A 21,807-nucleotide genomic window follows, 5' to 3' on the forward strand; every position below is an offset into this window, starting at 1 on the left:
GAATTGACCCTGCTGGCAGCCAATCAGCGGACGGCGAGTCCTGCGCGGAAGACTTCCGCAAGCGGCGCTGCGCTGGCGCTGTTCGCAGGCATTCGGTACGTGAGGAGACGCAGCTATCGCCGCCGGGCTGGTCCTGCGCTGTGCGGGCTGCCGCGAGTGGGACGGCGGGTAAGTTAGCACCAAACCGCCGTGGTCTGAGGAGAACAGGGTCTGAGGAGGCAGGGTAGGCCTGTTGGGGGGTCGGGGGCAGAGCAGGCTACCGCTGCGTCCGCGGCGCTCCGTCAAGCCCAGCGATCCAAGTGGCCGGAGATGCTCCGCTCACCTCTCTGCTCCAGGAGCCGCGCCGCGGCCCTGATGGGACGCGCGGCTACGCCGTCCAAGAGGCGAGCGGGGAGGTAGGGGGGCCGCTTCGCTGGAGGCTGCCCGGGACTGCCTGGCCTCCGGGGGAGTCCGCTGAGGGAGCCCGCCGGTCGCCGTCTTCCGAGGCCCAGCGCCGGCTGGCCCCGAAAGCACTCCTTGTTGTGGTCCCCAAGAGGCGCGGCGCACCTGCTGGCAAAGGCAAGGGTTTTTCCGAGTTGAGATCGCTTTGTTTTGCAACAGAGATTTAATTCTTTAGGCCTTTTTCCAGTATTTTTTTTTCCCGTTCTGCGTTAAGTGGAGGACAACCGCTTATTGGGTAGGGGTATGTTCTAAGTGTAATATGTAACCTTGAAAAATGACGGATGATAAACGATGGGTGTTTTACTGTACAAATACGTACATGAATTTACACATGCGACTTCGTTTAACCGCAACTTTCATCACTTGAAGCCTTCATTTTATGCTTGCGTTCTTGAAAGAGTAAAAAAAAAGTACCTTATACTCCAGAAATTTGCTGGTTAGGGTTATGAGAAATTCCTCACTGTGCTAACTATAACGTAGTTTATTTTTAATGGGACCTGTAACAAATGTAATCTTGACTCGTTTTCTCCCTCCTTGTGGCTACAGGTATTCTTCAGGGCTATTTAAAGAGTTCTTAGACCTAAACAAACATCTTTAAAATAACTGAGAAATATTAGTTCTTCTTTTTAGTAATGGGAAAACTTTAAAAAAAAAAAAAGAACAACTAAAATTTTAGAGCAATTGACTAGAGGAATATTCAGAAGAAAGATTCATTGTTTTAATCTAGTTGTGTCACAAGACTGAGAAATAAACATCCCCATAATTGGTTCTTATGCATGTCAACGGTCTGTTTCTTGCCAGGTTCAATTTTGAAAAAGGAGTATGTGCTTTGAATTCTGACCAGGGAGAGAGTGTTCTATTAGGCTTAAGAGTTATATGGCTACTAGAGCAAACTGGCAGGGTTAGTTTCAGCTTTTTTTGTTTATATTGGTTTATCCTGTTGGAGATTATCATGTTAGGTAAAATTAAAGATAAGAATCCTATACTTTCTCATATGTATGGAAACTTAACAATAGACAAACCTGAAAACAGAAAATGACTAGACTACCAGGAGGCAGAACCATCAAAGCATAGTATAGTCAATATGGCCATGAAATGCATTAATTTTGTATAACTAAAGAGGTTTATTCTTCTGTGAAATTTACCTATTGGCTCTTTCTTTGTTTATGTATTTTTCTTTTTTTGCCAGTCCTGGAGTTTGGACTCAGAGCCTGAGCACCATCCCTGGCTTCTTTTTGCTCAAGGCTAGCACACTACCACTTGAGCCATAGCACCACTTCTGGCCTTTTCTATATATGTAGTCCTGGGGAATTGAGCCCAGGGCTTCAAATATGCCATGCAAGCACTCTACCACTAGGTCATATTCCCAGCCCTGTTCATGTATTTTTAAAATGTAGATTTTCTCTTCCAGTTTGCATTTTTCATGATTACATTAGTAAAACTAACACGCTTAAAGACAAGCATTAGAAAAGGAAACCACAAAATAAGTGTGGTTTATTTTATGATAGATGTTGAGATTTTTTTTTAATTGCCTATGGCAGCATCTGTAAGAAGCGTATTTTGGAGGTTGTGTGCGGTAGGTGTGTATTTTGTTTCAGAAATACATCTTGGTAACATTTTGTCATATCAGAATTAGAGGTCTTTACTCTTAGGTTCCAGCTGTATTAGTGTTAACTCATTTCACTATTTTTCTTACAGAGCAAACATGAATGTTGGAGTGGCCCACAGTGAAGTGAATCCAAATACCCGTGTAATGAACAGCCGGGGGATGTGGCTGACCTATGCATTGGGAGTTGGCTTGCTTCATATTGTCTTACTCAGCATTCCCTTCTTCAGTGTTCCTGTTGCTTGGACCTTAACAAATATTATACATAACTTGGTAAGTATTTCAACTATTTTAAACATTAAAAACCTTAGGGGGGGTGGGAATTTAGCTCAGTGGAAGAGTGCCTGCCTGGTGAGAGCAAGGCCCCAAGTTCGGTCCTCAGCTCTGGGGGAAAAAAGAAATCTATAAAAACCTTATGGTATAGTGGTTGCTAAATTAAGGGGAAGAAAGAATGGAATTGATAGGTATAATTTGTTTCACAAAATGAAAAAAGTTCTGGAGATGAATTGGGGGGATGTTATATAGCAATATAAACACTCTTAGTATATAATAAACAAAAAAACACAGCTTAGTGATGTTTCTTAGGGCTTTGTTTTGTGGTGCTGTCAAAGCCAGCACCAAGCTGCAACTAGAGTTATTTTATATAACTCTGTATGGTAAAATTCAACTACTTGCAGCCAGGCTGCCTCCAAACCCTTAGGCTCAAATTGTCTTTCTACCTTACCTTCCTTGGTAGCTGGAGTAGAGGTATGTAAACAGGAAACAAGTCATCTCACTTTATTAAACTCTTCTTTTAGTTCCTGTGGGATCACAGTTTAAATAGATGTATTTCTTATTTATCTATTTCCTCCTACAGTCTGCCCCTATTTTTTTTTAATCTCTTAAATACTGCTAACAGGTCCTAAGCTCTTTTTCTTCCTCCCTTTTTATGCTATTTATTTGATCCAGGCTATTTAGTCTATCCATGTTTTCAGGTTTTTCTGTAGAATAGTAAGGCTTGTCTGTGTTTATGTGTATGTGTGTGTGCCAGTCCTGGGGCTTGAACTTATGGCCTGAGTGCTATCCCTAAGCTTCTTTTGCTCCAGGCTAGCATTCTACCACTTGAGCCACAGCACAACTTCCAGTGTTTTCTGAATAGTTTATTAAGATAAGAGTATCATGGACTTTGCTGCCCAGACTGGCTTTGAACTGCGATCCTCAAACTCAGCCTCCCAAGTAGCTGGGATTGCAAGAATAAACCACAACACCTTTCAAGGCTTATGTTTATATCAGTAGACTACCTTACATCTTAAACCGAACAAGAATAAACTGAACTTACCAAGCTAGTCGATAAGCCAGAAACATCCTGTACAAACTAGGACAGGTGATTACTGTGCTGTTAAAATAAACATATAAACTCCTTTATATTCCCTAACCGTTTAGACCTGTTTGTTATTTTGCTCTACTAAAAGCTTGCTCACACCCTCTTTTTTTTTAAAATAAATTACTACAAGTCAAATATACTTTTTGATATTTCTCTACTCACCTCTATTTCAACTCAACAGAGAAATATTTTGTTAATGTATGATCTCTCCAGTCATGCTATAAATCCTTCAAGGACTTTCCACTGCATTTATGGTAAAATCCCAAGTTCTTTGTGTGGTGTGCAAGACCAGCTCATAGCAGTGCAGAAGGAGAAAATGAACTTCCTTCTATCAGTCATTTCCAAACGCAGGCTCTGCCCTAGCAATAAGGAAAATCATGTTTGCTTTGGCTTAAACTCTTCTACTGTTTTAATACCTCTAACAATTCCTACCTGTCCAGCAAAAGTATCCAGCCCAGCAGCAAGAGCCTGTACAACTCTGCATTTTATCATTACATATTTATCATGGTTTTATAATTAACCATTTGTCTTTTTTTTTTCTTTTCTTCATTTCTAATACTTGTATGTATGTGTTGGTTAAAGGAATTAGTCTTCATCTTTTCTCCACTGGCACATCTTTAAATGTGTTTTGGCTGCCATCTCCAACCCATATTTTTGAGTTGATTTGCTGAGATTGAACACAGTAGATGACCATGACCAGATACAGACAATAGTAGGTGATTGACACATGTAGAAGGAAACTACTGACTTCTTTCTTATTAGTTCATCACAGTAGAATTCTAAACTTAACCAACCATAGATAGAGTAATTACATGACTCCCAAATTAGGTTTCCTTCAAAAAGGTCGCTTACATTAAACCAATTAAAAATGTCAGAAACATTGTGAATACTTTTAAATATAGGGAAATAAAACTAATTGTTTTATTTGTGTAGAAAAAGATACTATACGTGCCTTTCAGAATCATATAATAGAAAACCACATGATTTTGTTTTTGTGCCAGTCCAAGGCCTGGAAACTGTCCCTAAGCTTGTTTACTGGAGACTACTGTCTACCATTTGAGCCACAGCTTCACTTCTAGACCTTTTGGTAGTTAATTGGTGGTACGATTCCTATGGACTTTGCTGCAGTTCTCACATCTCAGCCTCCTGAGTAGCTAGGAATACAGTTGTGAGTCAACAGAACCTGGCTTATGTAATTATTTTTACACAGTGCTATATAGTTCACTCTTCCAAAAATAATGTTAATACCCTATAGGATTTTTAGCCCAGCTTAACAATGAGATAGAGTTCTCCTTATATTACTTTACTGAATATTTTTACTAAATTTTAGCCATGAGACACATACTTTTAATACATGAATATTCATCACTGGCATTATTTAACAAACTATACTATTTAAAAAACTATTAAAAATATGGGATCGTGGGGTAGAGAAAGTAATAGAGGAAGTTAATCTGACTGTAATTGTGTATGAATTATGGTGAAACACCTTTGTACAATTAATATGTGAAAAAACGAATAAAAAGTAAAGAACAAATGAAAAATTTCTAGGGTAGAAGATACATGATCACAAAAAGATTTTAATTTTCTTTCTTTTGTATTCTTGTGGTGAGGATCGAACTTGAATCTTTTTATATGACAGGAATATTGTACTCAAAACATTGCTACCTGCATGTGGTCTTGAGAAAATTGTTCTGCTTTTAGGCAGATTCTAACACATATATGGTCTAAAATTGAGGTTCTTATATTTTTAGAGGTATTAAATTCCTGAGAATTTAAAGGCACACATACTTTCTGCCTCATTGTTCACTTTAAAACCCTTGTAAAAATGTTTCCCTAGTGTTTATAGAATAAACACTCCTTATCTTAAAGACATCTTACAACACATTTAATACTTACTGTGTATGTACTAGGCCTGGCTCCTAAGAGATTCATATAACTCAAACCCAATTTATTGCCCTACAAGTAAAGGATTTTCAGTGAAATTCTAGACAAGCACTTAAATAGGGGTTTAGTTGTCAATGAGAGTTCACTAAGGAGTTGTCATCTGAACTGAACCTTCAAGAATGAGGTACTTGACATGGTAGCACAAAACAGGTTGTATCAGCAACAGGGGACCTTTTCCTCCTGCATTTCTTTAGTACTCTATTATTCCTTTGATAGTTTCTTTCTGGCCTTCCTTCCAGTTGGCTTTTCTCTTTTGTTTTCTTTTTACTGTCCTTTATAAGACTAGACTTTCTTTTGAGGCTAGGACATATGTTACTTAGTTTCGTGTACATACATATAACATAAAGCCTCTTCATTAAATATTTACTTACCTCAGTCTTTTCCTTCATAGCTTAGGTATTACAGCAGCTAAACAATTTTTGAATTGTCTAGTAAATTGACTCTAAAACACACTAAAAAATAAAGGGATTTCTTAACCTAGTAAGACATAAAATTGAAAATCACTAATTTTTCTATATATTTATTAAAAGCTGAAGTAGAAAAATATGATGAGGTCATCATGGCTTCTAGATGGAATATTATTTCATGATAACATTTAATGTTTATATTTTGACACCACTACAGTGATTTCAGTAATCCTGGTGACTAAATTACACCTATTAGATTAAGAAGTGACCTTTATTACTTTAAAAGAGAAGTATTTTGGCAAAGGCATTCCTAGTTCTAAATATTTCCCCAACAGAGGTATTCCTAATATTAAAATGTTCAAAAAAATTTCCCCAACAGACAGATTTTACTATTTTTATTCTGTTTGTCTTTATTGTTGTACAAAAGTCACCAGACTTACTAATACAACACTACAGAGAAAATTTTCATAATCAATAGGAAAAGATAACCCTATTACTTATTTCATCTTTCCTAAGAAAGATGTTTGGAAATAATTTTTGAAGCTACCTTAGTAATAATTGTTATTTTCAATTTAATGAAAACAAGTTACTTTTACTTGTTTCTTAATTGATTTTTATTTTAAAAAATTTATAAATCCCAGAAAGCTTTATTATATAGAAACTGGCTATAACTTTCACTATTACTGGAAACCTAAGTACTTTACCAAAATAAATCATACACTGTCACAAATAGCTTGGAGCAGTCTTAAAGCTAACTGGCGGAGGTAACAAGTTGAACAAGAAATGTACTCACTGCCTTACATATGAAACTAACTCTTCTGTACTTCACTTGGACAATAAAGGAAGAAAAAAGAAGAATGTAGAGCTGTCTCTCGTTACTACAAAGAGCAGAATAGGAGACAGATTTAAAATAGATCAGGAACTAAGATGAGACGTTACAAAGCAGTGTTGTGGATTTACTATGCAGATGCACATTGGTTTTAACATGCTATGAAAGAAAATTTTTTTTAAAAATGCTGTATCTGCCTAGAACATTAACGTAGATGTCTACATAAAGAGAAGTTAATAACTTCTGTACTTTCCTCAAAAATAAAAAAAAAAAGCTAACTGGCAAGGACTAATGTTCTGTTTGATATTGATTATATTCCCCACCCCAACCCCCATTGCTTATTTTTCAGGGGATGTATGTATTTTTGCATGCAGTGAAAGGAACACCTTTTGAAACCCCTGACCAGGGTAAAGCAAGGCTCCTAACTCATTGGGAACAACTCGACTATGGAGTACAGTTTACATCTTCACGGAAGTTTTTCACAATTTCTCCAATAATTCTGTAAGTCATTGAAATACTTAGGCTTAAAGAAGGCTGGATACCATCACAAGGAGGTACCCAGTGTGCCATATTAAATTAGAATATTTTGTTGAAAAATGTTCAGTTAGTAGCTATGTCAGATGGAGTATAATGCTCAATCAAAAATTATTTTCCTTCCCATCCATTTGTTTATTTGTTTTATTTTTGTCATAATAAACTTAAGTCATTTTGTTCCATTGATTGAGATTTGGCTGATCAATAGGCCCTGAAGCTCACTTCTGTGTTCTTTTGACATGTCCACAAACTACAAGGTTATACCTATGTTCAGATATACTTTCCCTGTTAAGCCTGAAATCAGCCATTTCTCTGAAGAACTCTTGTTCCTTGAGTGGAAATAGTATTCAGAGAAATCAGGAACAGATAAAATTCTGAGCAAGTTAATAAAAAACTACTTTGACTTTAATAAGTACAGTTAGAGACAAAATTACATGCTTGTCACTGTACCAAGAAATTCTAGGATGGTAAGTTTATTACAAGAAAATGAAAGCATTTAATTTTCTGTATTTCCTATCAGATTAATGGCCTTAAACAATGATCTAGATGGTCATAAGAATTTAATTGGTCATGCAGCCTACGTAGATAGCCTATTTCAAACCCCTGAGAAGAAGAAAATATGGTTTATTTAAAATAGTTTAGGTTTTCAATGTAGGTTAGACCTAAGCTGAATTCTGGATCTATGATTTAGTCAGCTTGTTTTGCTCATATTTAAGAACCAGCTAATGATGCCTAACTTAATCTTGATGCTATAAGAAATAAATGAGTTATTTATTTGTAAAACATTTACTCTTGTATCTGATATTTAACTTCTTTCTACTATGCAATATTCAGGGGCCTCCACAAAATTGTTCCTATGTCAATTTTCCTTTATGTAAATATTTTATCTTTACTCAACTTCCCACTTGATCAAACATACACACACTCCTGCTCCTCCATACCAGAACTTGAACTCAAGGAGAGCCTTGCACACTCAGTTTGCTTTCTACCAATTTAGTAACCCCTCTGGCCTGCCTTTCTACTGGTTAAGATGGAGTCTGTCAGACTTGTGTAACTTTTGTGAGTGGGCTGGTTCTCAGCCTCCTAAGAAACTAAGGATTGCAGGTATGGGTCATTGACACCCAGCAGGTCAAGCTCTTCTAAGCAACATTTCTTAAATATTTCATGGGTAGTATTCTTTTTGTGCCTTTGTTTAAATTGATTCTAACAAAATGCCATTTCTTTTAGGGTAGGGTTTGTTGTTGTTGTTGTTGTTGTTGTTTTTTTGCCAGTCCTGGGCTTGGGACTCAGGGCCTGAGCACTGTCCCTGGCTTCTTTTTGCTCAAAGGTAGCACTCTACCACTTGAGCCACATGCCACTTCTGGCTTTTTCTGTTTATGTAGTATTGAGGAATCGAACCCAGGGCTTCATGCATGCTAGGCAAGCACTCTACCATTAAGCCACATTTCCAGTCCTCTTTGTTTTTTTTATGCATAATATAGCATTTTTTTCTTCATATGGGTTCATGAAAGCATTACTTTGAGTCACACATATTGTTTGCATATGATAGCAATATTTTACATATGTCTTTTTTGTGTGGTCAGTTTTTTGACACGGTTTTTTGACATAGCTTTCAACTTTGAATCTCAGTCACTTAACACACCCAATACATATGTTGTATATTTTTTGGAGGGGGAAGAGTGGTCGAGACAAGGCCTTGTAATTGTGACTGACCAACTCATTTTGTTGGCCTTAAACTTGTACCCTTCCTTTGCTTGCTAGGATTGTAGGTATGGTATGCACCACACAGGTTATACCTAATACTATGTTCAGTGAAGTCTGGAAAAGCTGGAATACTTGTGGAGATGTTATTATATGGTCTGGGACTTGAGAATGAGTAGATTTGGGTAGATTTTTTTAAAAGGCATTTTTCAGGTGAACAAAATAAATGTTAAAACAATATGAATAAAACATGATATAGAAAAAATAAATGCAATAACAAGAATAGTAGTTATTTGGGCATTCTTAAATTAGGATTTTAAGTTCTGCTCCATTTGTTTTCTTAAAAGCTTCAGTTATTTCAACTCTGATTATGTAGAGAACTGTATTATAGGTAAAAAGAAAAAGCTTGACATATACTGAAATTTTAATAAGGGCACATTTTTAGAAATGTAGTTCTGACCCACAGTTATGATTTCATATACTTTAAGTTCTTTACATCACTGAACAAATAGAATTTAAACCCATTTATATAGATGGATATTTTTTGTAGTGGTGAGTATTGAACCCAGCTAAGCAAACCTTGTGCTGTTGCTAGCCCCAGTATTTTTCAAAGTGTTTTCTCATTTTTATATTTCTCAAAATTTGTGTTTAAAGAACAAACTCAGAAGGTAAAGCTAATTCAGCTATTTAGAGTTGAGTCCAGATTAAACCATATCATCTTAGGTCTTATTCTAACATACACCTTGAAGAACTGTGCAAGTAAATAAATGTGTTCTCACTGATTCCCACTTGGGTTTTTATTCCCTCAGTCTATCACCTACGTTTTTTTAAGAACAGGATTACATTAATATAATTGATAGAGTTTCTTTCCATTGAAATGCAATAAAGCAAACATTGCCTACTCTGTGTATGGTGGAGAATCCAAAGCAAGATTGTTTCCAATCTATCAGATTCTCCATTAAGCTCATAATAAAAATGGCAAATCACATAAGCTTACTAAATGTAAATATTGTTTTGTTCAGTGAAGTAAATATCAAAACAGTCTTCAAGTATATGAAAGCAGCAAGGAAGAATTTAAAGAAAATTTTGAGGAATATGATTTATTCTTGAGAACATTTTCTGGCTATTTTGTAAAATAAGTGAAAGACTGTAGAATTACTCAGCCTATGTAGTTCTGAAAATGATGTGTACAATTTTCCCAGACAGTTGTTCTTTCTAAGCATATTACACAAAACATTTACCTTTCTGTAGGAGAAACTAATGACAGTAGCTAGAAGAAAGGCTACTAAATATTTCCCTGAGTATTCTAAAAGTAATAGGATAAACTTTATTTAGAAATTAACGAATGTCTTATTTATCAAGTAAGACATGATATTTTATTCTTGGTATTATTTTATTCTTTGTATCTTATGTTAAGGCACTCACAAATAATGTATCTGGACTTAGTAATTTATGGTCGTAAAGGTAATTGATACTTGTTAAAACGAAATGCCAGATATTGGGTGTCTATACACAACTTTGTTTTAAAACAGCTGGAATTTTACAACTGTGTCCTTCAGATTTTAAGTGAAGATTATTTTTAAGACCTGTTCATTTTTCTTATGGAAATGAGAATAGCCAAGTATTTCTTTCAAATATGTGGAATAGTACCACTGTACCTAATCCTAACTTTGAAGCTTTACATCAGTGGTTCTTAAACTTTAGGTGAGTCTAAAATTCTTGGAGAACATGATCAACACTTGGATCCAGATTTTATAAATAGAAAACTAACCTGAAACTTAAGAACACATATGAAACCACTTTTGATAGCCTTCTTTAAAGGATGCTAAATAACAGTACACTCTTAAATGCATTCAATACAATTGCAGAGATACAAAATGCATACCTCAAACAAAAATCTTAAATCCCAAATCAAACCTTGGCCCAAACTGTTTCCTTTTATTTCAGTGCTCAGTTATGATTTTACTTTTAGGAATTTGTGTTTTGTGGCCTTTTATTGTTTTAACTCTAAGTAATTTCATTTTTAGATATTATATGTATTCTTTTATCTCTACAGATATTTTCTGGCAAGTTTCTATACGAAGTATGATCCAACTCACTTCATCCTAAATACAGCTTCTCTTCTGAGTGTGCTTATTCCCAAAATGCCACAACTACATGGTGTTCGGATCTTTGGAATTAATAAGTATTGAAATGGTTTGCAAAAACAAACTGCTTGCAGCTACTGAGGTTCTTATAAGGAAGGAGTAGTTAGTAAACTGCACTCTCTTTCTTTGGTAATATAAATGAGAGATGTTTACATTGGAGGACCAGTTGCTGGTTCTTCATATGCTGTCTTGAAGTGCAGAATTCTGAAAGATGCCTTTATTTAATGCATCTGGTTATTTCTAAAGAGGCTTTATAGTCAGGCTGGGCAGGCCCAGCTTATAAATTAATTGCAGTACAGTGAGGGTACAGTAGATAAATCCAAGGAATAACAGTTTTACAAGGAATTAGGACCAGTTTATCACCAATAGGTATTATGTTAAGAAAAAGAAAAGAAAATTTCCAGTCATTTGGGCACAGGTAGTTTAAATATACTTACATAAAAATCAAAATCATCTCTGTACAAGTTTATTGTAGTTGGTTTTTTTTATTCCCATACATTCTTATTTTATATGAGGATATTTACCCTCTTGTTTTAGACATGCCAGTTTCTCCCTGAAGAGTGTGCCCTTTTGATTCTGCTGGCTCATTATTGTGTGTTGATAGCTGAAGTCATTACTGCATCTATTAGTTTACAGAGCTCTTGAAGGTCTTTCTTCATGACTGATTAGGATTAGAAGATAGCCACATATCTTATCTTATAGGCAGTCTTTGACTCAGCATTCTAATTTTGGAACAAAATGGGGTTTACTACTTTTAGGGCTCTTAAATTAAGAGAACAGTTTATTTCAAGCAGCTCAAGTATAATAGTTTAAAGGTCAATTTATTTGGATGAGTAACATAATTGGTAAAGTCTGTTACTTTAGAAAAGGACATATAAAATGGGCAACTATAAAGTCACCTGTGGTCGACCTGAAACTAGTAGTAGTAGGATAGCATTGTGTTTTCTTTAGTAATCCTGCCTCCAGCCCTTATAGTTTGCCCATTAAAATGTTGCCTTTTAAATATGTGGGTCTTTTTGTAGATAATCCCAAATGGCAATTATTTACAGAGAACAACTGTATTTGAATTACTCTCATTTAGGGAACCTTCCTAAGATTAATTCCAAAAATCAACTCTATACTACTTTTAGAAGTAAACACATAAAAAAATAAGTAAAAAGTACTACATATCAAAAAACTTCTGATATAGGATAAAATTGAAAAATTCAGTAGCATAAGCAAAATTGAGCAAACAGTTGTAGACCAACTTAAAAATCAATTTATGTCAGTAAACTGACTTGTAGGGTAGTGATCATTGTTTCGTATCTCAAAAATACTGAGTTTAGAAATCAGTTGTATGATACTGCCTTTGTATGTTTGTGTTTTCCCGTGTATTTTTAAATAATTGGTAATTCACACTTTAATAAAAAATTTCCTTGGTGTAAGATTATTTCAAAAGCTTTCCAATACAGTCATCAGAACTATACTGCCATTTCAAGTTTATTTTTAAGATTAAATAACTAAAAAGGTTCCTCTTTTACTTCATTTTAAAGTTTATCTAAAAAAGCTTAGTGTTTACACATAATTCAAAAATGGAAGCCTTTTTCAATTTTCCCTTTCAATGGTTTATAAATATTTGCTTAATAGATGTTTGGTGGCTCACTTTGTTCCAAGTATTACATCCAGTGTTACAGATTTTATGAGCAAGACAAACCAGTTCCCTTCCCTGCAGTCCTTAATCTAGTTAAGAGGACATACATTCTATTTTATAAACTGTGATAAATGGTATGGGAAAAAAATAAAACAAGTGATAGAACTACCTTTGGAAGTTCTGTCCTCAGGATCCTATTTAACATTTGAACACAAACTCTCCAAATATGAAAAAGCAACTCTAGTTCAAAGATTCCTACTAGGGGTAATGACAATTATTGAAGACTTGGTGAGAACAGAAATGAGATGTTTGAGGATGAATGAGACATCTAAAGGAATTGTAAATAACTAACACAAAGTAGAATGCTACAGAATAAGGTCTAAGAAGTTGCAAAAGAAGCCAGATAATTTATTCTAAGTATGAAAAAATTATTGGAGAGTTACAGAAAATATTAAAGGGTTCTAATTTTATCAACACTAACATTGAAAATCACAGAACTGAAGACAGGAAGAAAAATTGAGAAGCTATTCCAAGAAATAGCTTATATCTGAGGAAGTTAATGAAGTAAGACAGATTTGGGGTATATTCTGTAAGTATCTCCAAGCAGCTCACAAAACATTGATGAATATAGGATGGCAGGAGGAAATTAAAGTGATTCCTAGGTCCTGACCTTAACATGTAGTTGAATGGTTGTACTAAATAAGGAAATTTCCAACTTCACAAGTTACACTTTTTTTAGAGCTGGAATTTTCTGGCAATAAGATGATGTGAATACAGTAACACTTCTTTTATGGATACTTTTTTCTTTAATACAGTCTATATCTTTTCAGTATAACTTTTACTATCTTAAAATCATTGTACAAAGCATTTCAATTTAACCATCATCAATTTGAGTACATCCACTTTCTGCTCTTTTGATAGCCATGTCCCTGATTAACTTATGGTGACTAAAACCTGACATCTTCAATATGAAGTTCTGTAAAACAGAACATACAGTACTAAGAACTTATGGGGATTTTATTTAATTTACCAGCGTCTGGCAGATAAGTGTAAGTTTATTGACATTGTTACATATAAGTGAAAGGCTTTGAAAAAACAATCATTCCAACTGAAAACATCTCAAAAATATTGTGCTAATTGTGCATCTACTTGCTTGTATCTATGTCCTAGGCTCTATTTTTAAATTATATACCCTGAGCTTCACACTCTGCAAGGCACAAATGAGCTGGTTCTAGCCAACCTTGCTTTGTAAAATCTTTTGCTTTATTAAAACCTTAAAGCTTAACAAGGGAGAAGACTGCAGAGAAATCCACTCAGAGAAATTGTAAGAAGTTGACAAACCAAGACTGAAAGAGGTACAATAAAGTGAGTCCATAACTACACAGTTGCATATGTAGTAAGCAAGAGCTATATATAATTCATTACGAAAAAAAAAAACTATTTAGAAAAAAAAACTCCGCCACTGCCATTTGCTTGCCTATTTTTAGATTAAAAAAATTAAGTCAGCCTCAGACATTTCATTCATGATTTGGGAGTACGGTAATGATTTTACACTGTTGGACTAGAAGTTCTAACGTTCTCGTGGGGATTCTAAAGATTCTTAGAGGAGACCCTGTTCTTCACGCTTCCAGTTGAAAGCACTGTATTAGGTATATGGGCCCCACCACCTTTTGATTACTGGTAGTCCCCGTAACACGAAATGACAGTGTACCTCTGCCTCTTCTCACAGTGGAGACTTCAGCCAAAGGCAAAAGTAGAATGCCGCAAAGCGCTGCAAAATGTGCTAGCCTACTCTTTATCCTCTGGGTAGCCATGGGAGCCTGGCTGGCTGCCTGTCGGGGAGAAGTGAGAGCGGACGGACGTACAAAGTGCGGGACAAAACTTTCCGGTCCTCGGAGCACCAGCAGCCAGCGGGGCTCATGACGTCACTTCCGAGCGCCTTTCTGTGTGGTGCGGAGCGAGGACCGCAGTGGCCTGGGCTGGGAAAGGGTACGAGTCCGCGCACGAGCTGGACACGAGAATCTGCAAGAAGGTGGGTGGGCTTATTCACCGCTCACTGCGGAAGGCCACCCACACCTGAGGAGACGGGTCCGGCCCGCACCTCTCCCTTCTGACCGGGTCGAAAGTCCTGCCCGGGTCACCGGGTTCGCTGCAGAGCAGCGTTCTTGGCCGCAGTGATGCTCTTCTCATCCGTGCCCTCGTTGACCTAGCGCTAGTCTAATTCCCCTGCCGCCCCAGGCTCTCTAGACGGTCCTCCGCAAGTAGGTCGTGCGTCTAATCTCTGCATGGCCTTATAATAGTTTTCGCTGCCTTGCCTCATTTTTCCGATGCTGGGGATCGAATCCCAGGCTTTCCACTTCCTAAGCAAGCGTTCTACCACGGAGCCATTTTTGACCTGAATCCCCAGTTTTGCCCATTTCTTTGGTAAGGAAAATGACCTACTTTGCTTTGTAAAAAAAAAAATAAAATACCCCAGTGTTTTAATGATAGTCTATTATTTAGAGGAGGGGAAAAGGACCAGGAAAGGAAATTATGACAAACAGGCAAAAGTGTAAATTTAACTCAGGAAAATGTGTTAGATTGCAGTGGTTTAGTCAAGATGTGCCCTTTAGGTTGAACTTGTGATGACTTTCTAAACTAGAAAACCAAATCTTGACAGGTGTGCATGTGTGTTCTAAACTGTTGTTTAAAGGATGGATTACAGCAATGCAATTAAATTTTTGTGCTCCATTTGCCTTTTTAAAAATACCACATTTTATCTTCATTTTTGTTTCCGAACGTTCTTAATCCTTTTTTTAAAAAAATGGAATACGGGACATAGCTTGAGGATGGGATCCACGTCTAAACATGGAACTCATAAATGTTTCCTACACACCTTAACACATAGCCAGGAAGTAATTGCATATTTTTATTGTTCTTAATAAGTCATAGTTGTTCAAGTGTGAAATTTTCCTGTGCTATTACCAATGCTCAAAAAACTTTTTTGAAGTTGGGAATCAGTGGCTCATACCGGTAATCCTTGTAAAAATCCTCAGGAGGCTGAGATCTGAGGATCAAGGTTGAAAGCCAGACCAAGCAGACAAATCTCTGAGGTTCTTATTTCCAAATAACTACTGAAAAGCAAGAAGTGGAGAAGTGGCCCAAGTGGTAGAGCACTAACTTTGAAGAACAAGTCAAGCAAAAACACAAATTCCTTGAGTTCATGCCCCTGTAGTGGAAAAAAAGTGTTTTAGAGTTTTGGTTTGGGGCTACTAAAACACACACACACACACACACACACACACACACACACACACACACACACACCTTGGGCGCTCAGAGACAGCTCCCAGGCCCTGAGTTCAGGTCCTACAAAGGACTAAATACAAATGTCGACAAAAAATTTGTATCTGGCCAGCCATCGTGGTCTATACCTGTAATCCTAGTTACTCTAGAGACAGAGAATGAGAGGAATGCTATTCTAACCTAGCACAGGCAAAAATGTTTTCAATATACCATTTCAACCAATAAAAGCTCCACTGGTAGGGCGCACATGTCATCCAACTACATAGGAAAAACAGAAGACCTTGTTTAAAAAAGCGAAAAGGATTGGGGGCTTGGCTGGAAGTGGTAGATTACTTTTCTAAGCGAGCACAGGCCCTGAGTTTAAATACCAGTACTGCCAAAAAATTATTTTTATAAGTTTGTATCATACTTTCTCATCTTGAAAAGCCTTATACTCATAAATACTCCTATTATACACAGATTAATCCTCCTATATCCAGACTGCTAGGGCGTTTATGAACCTTTTTTATTTTAATCATCCTTACATGCTCCCAAATTCATTCTTTTTTTAATGGTAGAATTAAAGTTTACTATTTGTTTGTTATCTCCATCTCTGGTCTTACTTGTCTTTAAAATGAGTCTCACTTCCTAAATTCTATAAGATTATATAGTTTAATAAAACAAGTATTTCTCATTTTGCTTAATGGGTTAATTGCTAATGTAGTTCAAAATAATAGGTTTGTTTCTGTAATTTTTTCTAGGAATTATTTACAGAGTAGAAAGCATGTTCATACTGAATAAGACAGTGGGCATTTTTCCCAAACCATCAAAAAGGAAAGTTTTTGGACTTTTAAGAACTTTTAGTTTTCATCCTGGACCACAACTTCTTCATAAACTGGTATTGGGAATTGAAACCAGCTGTGATGATACAGCAGCTGCTGTGGTGGATGAAAGTGGAAATGTCTTAGGAGAAGCAATACATTCCCAAACTGAAGTTCATTTAAAGTAAGTGGACATTGTTTTAGTCATTCCCACCTTATTTTAAAAGAGATGAAACAACCCTTCCTTTTGAAATCATTTGTTATGTATACAAGTTAAATTTTAGGATCTTAATTATTATTTCTTTGGGTAAAAGCCCCTAACAGCCAATATGGAAAGCCACAAACATCTCATCCTGTATTTTAAGGCCTCTCATTGTATGATACTAGCCTTTGCTGATGTCTTCACCAAAAATGAAATAAGCTCACTCCAACTGTACTATTATTCAGTGATTTTTTTTTCTGAGTAATGTCTTCGATATTTGTTTCATGATATTACCAGACATCATAGAAGAGCATGATCTGACTTCTAAACTGTGTTAATCACTGAAAAAAAAATCTTGCTTATATTTATACATGGAAAATATACACTAAACAGTAATATACTGTAGTATTAAATCAGAATGGAGGCTGGGAATATGGCCTAGTGGCAAGACTGCTTGCCTCTTATACATGAAGCCCTGGGTTTGATTCCTCAGCACCACATATATAGAAAACGGCCAGAAGTGTCGCTGTGGCTCAAGTGGCACAGTGCCTAGCCTTGAGCAAAAAGAAGCCTGGGACAGTGCTCAGGCCCTGAGTTGAAGGCCTAGGACTGGCAAAATAATAATAATAATAAATCATAGAATGATGTAGAGTTTATAAATTCAGGCGTTTACAGAAGACCAAGCAAACAGGTTATGCAACAAATGAACTTTACATACATCACAATGAAAGAGGTCACTATTTAGCTCTAGCCAAATTCTGCTATACAAAAATGTAGAGTCTATGTTATTTGAACATCAGAATATTTATTCAAAAAGAAATAGAAATCTATATTTTAATGTAACACTTCCACATTTTAAAATTTATTATCTAATTCAAAATGTGTTGAAATCTGCCTCTAAATGATCAATTCACAGCATCTGAAAAGCCAAGTATTTTGGATTCAGACCGTTACTTGACTGACTTAGACTCTTTGTATTGGCTCTGTGACTTTAGATAAGTTCTTTATTCTCTCTGATACATTCCATATCAATACAGAAACAACTACTTAGAATAGTAGAGATCATTTCTGTGACGTGTCAGTAAGTGCCAAATGATAATACATATGAAAGAGACTTAGGTGGGTATTTATGAGGCTCAATGAAACAGAGGAAGTCTTGCTTTTAAGAAATTTAATCGAGGGGCTGGGGATATGGCCTAGTGGCAAAAGAGCTTGCCTCGTATACATGAGGCCCTGGGTTCGATTCCCCAGCACCACATATACAGAAAATGGCCAGAAGTGGCGCTGTGGCTCAAGTGGCAGAGTGCTAGCCTTGAGCAAAAGGAAGCCAGGGACAGTGCTCAGGCCCTGAGTCCAAGGCCCAGGACTGGCCAAAAGAAAAAAAAAAAAAAAGAAATTTAATCGAATTAGAGACAAATTAGGAGAAGTAGTAGATCAAAAGGTTATAAAGTCAGTATCCAATAAGTAGTGCAAGAAAATGACTAATTACCATGTCATAGTCTTTGTTCTGAGTGAACTTTTGAATATGTAAATAAATGTTAAAAAAAAGTTTAAGGGTTAACTTTGAAACTCAGATGACTGGGGAAATTGGTGTCAATAACAAATTAAGAACATAAAAGAAAAAATAACTTTGAAGAAATGGGAATATTAAATTTGAATGTGTTGATGTAGTATGTATTTAATCCCCTCATTGCTTTGAGTATGTATACTAACTATTTTGCCTATATTCATTGTTTTACTATAGACTTCCAATTCTATGTATAAAGACAGCAGGTCCCAAAAAGGGGAGATAAGTAGTAGTTCTTGAAAATACATCTCCATCTAATTGCTTATGAGGTATTTTTGTCTGTTTGAGACTAGAGGTATGTTTTGCAGAGTCTGTGTTTTACCATACTGACTTAGATTGTAAATTAGTCAGATGCTACCATTTTTCTTGCTAACAAATTTCCCTCCTAATTATTTTCTTTTGTCTTTGGGTGTAATGATCTTTTGTCTTACATGGACCAAAAATTTCAAATATCATCCCAACACTGAATGTTCAAACTTGCAAGCTATCTATTATCCTGATATGACCTCAAGTGCAAGGTGTTTAAAAATAAACTCATCTTCAGAAACCTGTCTTCATGTTTCCATTTGTATTTCTTACCCATTCCATCTTAGCTGAATATCTGAATCCTTTTTGATGCCTGCCTCCCTCATTCTTCTATGTCCAATTAACTGTTAGTATTTTTCAAGGATCTCTGTCCTCTTTCCATTCCATATCACATAGTTTAAGATAGTCCATTTACACAAATAATTTTGAAGTATTTTAAAATTCTCTGTGTGTAATGTGGTTAATTTTCTAAAAATATAATTTTAACCTGTCCTTCCCATGCAGACTTCTTTAGTGTGTTTAATATAATTGTGTTTAACTCCTTTAGTGTGTTTAATATATTTTATCCTGTCTTTCCTTTGTTCACTTTTTCTCTAGAATGCTTAAAAGGTTTTTTAGTGATTTTATTCACCAACAGACAAGTCGTAGGAATTTTGTTGAAAAATTGTCAGAAACATTCTCTTACTACATAATGTGTTTCTGCCATAGTGTGGCGCTTTATAAAGCTCACAATTTGAGCATGCTTGTTACTAATCTTCTGCTATATATTGATTAATGTAGAACCATGTCATCAGCTATCACTACATCATTTTTTTTTCCAACCTTATTATGAAAATCTGTCTTTTTGTTCCTTTCAGAACAGGTGGGATTATTCCTCCAGTAGCTCAACAGCTTCACAGAGAAAATATTGAACGGATAGTACAAGAAGCTCTTTCTGCCAGTAGAATCTCTCCAAGAGAACTCTCAGCGATTGCAACAACCATAAAACCAGGACTTGCTTTAAGCCTGGGAGTAGGCTTATCATTTAGTTTACAGCTGGTAAACCAGTTCAAAAAACCGTTCATTCCCATTCATCATATGGAGGCTCATGCACTTACTATTAGACTGACCAATAAAGTAGACTTTCCCTTTTTAGTTCTTCTGATTTCTGGAGGTCACTGTCTATTGGCATTAGTCCGTGGAGTTTCAGATTTTCTCCTTCTTGGAAAGTCTCTGGACATAGCACCAGGTGACATGCTTGACAAGGTAATTAACTTGTTTTCATTCTTTTCTGTTATGATGCATCAATTAAATAATAATTGGTGTGTTCATCAAAGTATTTCAGTGATACTGAGGCTGAGGTAGGAAAATAATTTTTTAACTCCTAGCCATACTAGTAAAATAACAAGTTTTATTTCTACATATAAAGATGAAAAGAGCTTGCAGCTGCAGTCATTATGTAGTTAAATATTTGAGGAAAAAGTGCTTTGTAAGATGTAGAATACTGTAAAAAGGTAAGATGAAAGTACATGTAAAAATCAACATATACCAATTCTGTGATTAAGTTGCACCATACACGTTGGTTTTTGTTGTTTTGATTTAGAGTTCTGCTTTCAACCTGGAGCCCTGTGATCTCCACTGCTTAAGTAGCTGAGATTGCAGGCATGTACGACCATGTCCAGCCCTAGCATATTTTATTCGTTCGGTACTTTTAGAATACTTTTTCTTTTCAGTCCTTTGCTTTCTGTTTCAAAATGTATAATTTATGACTCATTAAATAATACATATTCTTTTTGGTTTTGATAGGTAGCAAGGAGACTTTCTTTAATCAAACATCCAGAATGTTCCATTATGAGTGGTGGGAAGGCTATTGAACATTTGGCTAAACAAGGAAATGGATTTCATTTTGATATCAGTCCACCTATGCAGCGTGCTAAAAATTGTGATTTTTCTTTCTCTGGGCTTCAACATGTTATTGATAAAATAATAATGCAAAAGGAAAAAGAAGAAGGTATATATGTATACTTTTTTTTAACCTTAACATACTGGGATTTGTTTTTCCTTTAAGAAGAAGGTATATATCTAATTAGTAAAGTTGGAAAGATATATAATCATGGATTTTGCCTAAAAATACCTAACCGTTTCTGTAGGTATTGAGAAGGGACAGATCCTGTCTTCGGCTGCAGACATTGCTGCTGCAGTCCAGCACACAACAGCATGCCACGTTGCAAAAAGAACACACCGTGCTATTCTCTTTTGCAAGCAGAGAGGCTTGTTACCTCAAAGTAATGCAGTAGTAGTAAGTTTTTTCATCTAATCCACTGACAGTTCACTTTATAATTCCTTACTTTTTCCCAAGAATTTGTATGCTTAAGAATAGCTCTAATAGTCTGAATTATTCAGAATAGAAAAGACAACCATTTCCAATACAGATTTGGCAGCCTGTGTAACAAAACAACCAAAGTCACTCCTATTTCAACTGAAAATGTTTACATAAACTAATCAAGTACAATCATTTCTTTCTGTATTTCTAGAGAACTGGTGTCTTTGAACCTTTATTGAAATCCCTTTAAATTCTTGATAAAGTCATTCTATTTAATGTAACATACTTATTTTTTTAATTATGGAGTAAAAAAAATGTTTAAATGGGTGGGCACTTGTGGCTCACACTTGTAATCCTGGCTACTAAGGAGCCTGAGATCTGAGAATCATGGTTCAAAGCTAGCCCGGGCAGCAAAATCTGTGAGACCCTTATCTCCAGTTAACCACCAGAAAATGTGGAGCCGTGGCTCAAAGTGATAGAGCACTAGTCTTGAGCACAAAAGCTCAGGGACAGTGCCCAGGCCCTGAGTTCAAGCCCCACAACCAACCAAAAAAATAAAGTTTAAATGATAATTTAATGAATTTTAACTTTTTGAAGAATCTGGTAGAATGAAAAAGTGCTCAGGGTCTAACATATCAGTAACATTTGCAATTATATTGTGTAAATATTTTAGTAAAAATTGCTTATATGTTGATATTAAAATTGCTTTTTTTTTGTCAATCTCCAAATTTTTATCACAT

The 21,807-nt window shown here is 35.9% G+C and overlaps 2 protein-coding genes across 6 annotated transcripts in view; both read left to right on the top strand.

Annotated features, from left to right (window-relative positions):
* Positions 1 to 32: 32 nt before the first annotated feature.
* Positions 33 to 16,765, top strand: Ormdl1 (ORMDL sphingolipid biosynthesis regulator 1). 2 transcript variants are annotated; one of them, XM_048345101.1, is made up of 4 exons: positions 33 to 168; positions 2,140 to 2,320; positions 6,943 to 7,094; positions 16,631 to 16,765. In XM_048345101.1, the coding sequence occupies exons 2-4, from the start codon at positions 2,147 to 2,149 to the stop codon at positions 16,668 to 16,670; spliced, it is 366 nt and encodes a 121-aa protein (XP_048201058.1). In that variant the 5' UTR covers positions 33 to 168; positions 2,140 to 2,146; the 3' UTR covers positions 16,671 to 16,765. The 2 variants fall into 2 exon arrangements, with proteins under 2 accessions (XP_048201058.1, XP_048201057.1); XM_048345100.1 differs by lacking the exon at positions 16,631 to 16,765 and adding an exon at positions 10,885 to 12,404.
* Positions 16,654 to 21,807, top strand: part of Osgepl1 (O-sialoglycoprotein endopeptidase like 1) — a 35,426-nt gene continuing 30,272 nt past the window's right edge. For all 4 annotated transcript variants that reach the window (XM_048345099.1, XM_048345098.1, XM_048345097.1 and 1 more), the window contains exons 1-4: positions 16,654 to 16,874; positions 19,623 to 20,010; positions 20,551 to 20,755; positions 20,895 to 21,043. In XM_048345099.1, coding sequence (XP_048201056.1) covers positions 16,654 to 16,874; positions 19,623 to 20,010; positions 20,551 to 20,755; positions 20,895 to 21,043 — 963 coding nt within the window. The remainder of the gene's footprint in view (positions 16,875 to 19,622; positions 20,011 to 20,550; positions 20,756 to 20,894; positions 21,044 to 21,807) is intronic.

The sequence above is a fragment of the Perognathus longimembris genome, chromosome 4 (genome assembly GCF_023159225.1).
Source record: "Perognathus longimembris pacificus isolate PPM17 chromosome 4, ASM2315922v1, whole genome shotgun sequence".
NCBI lineage: Eukaryota > Metazoa > Chordata > Mammalia > Rodentia > Heteromyidae > Perognathus > Perognathus longimembris.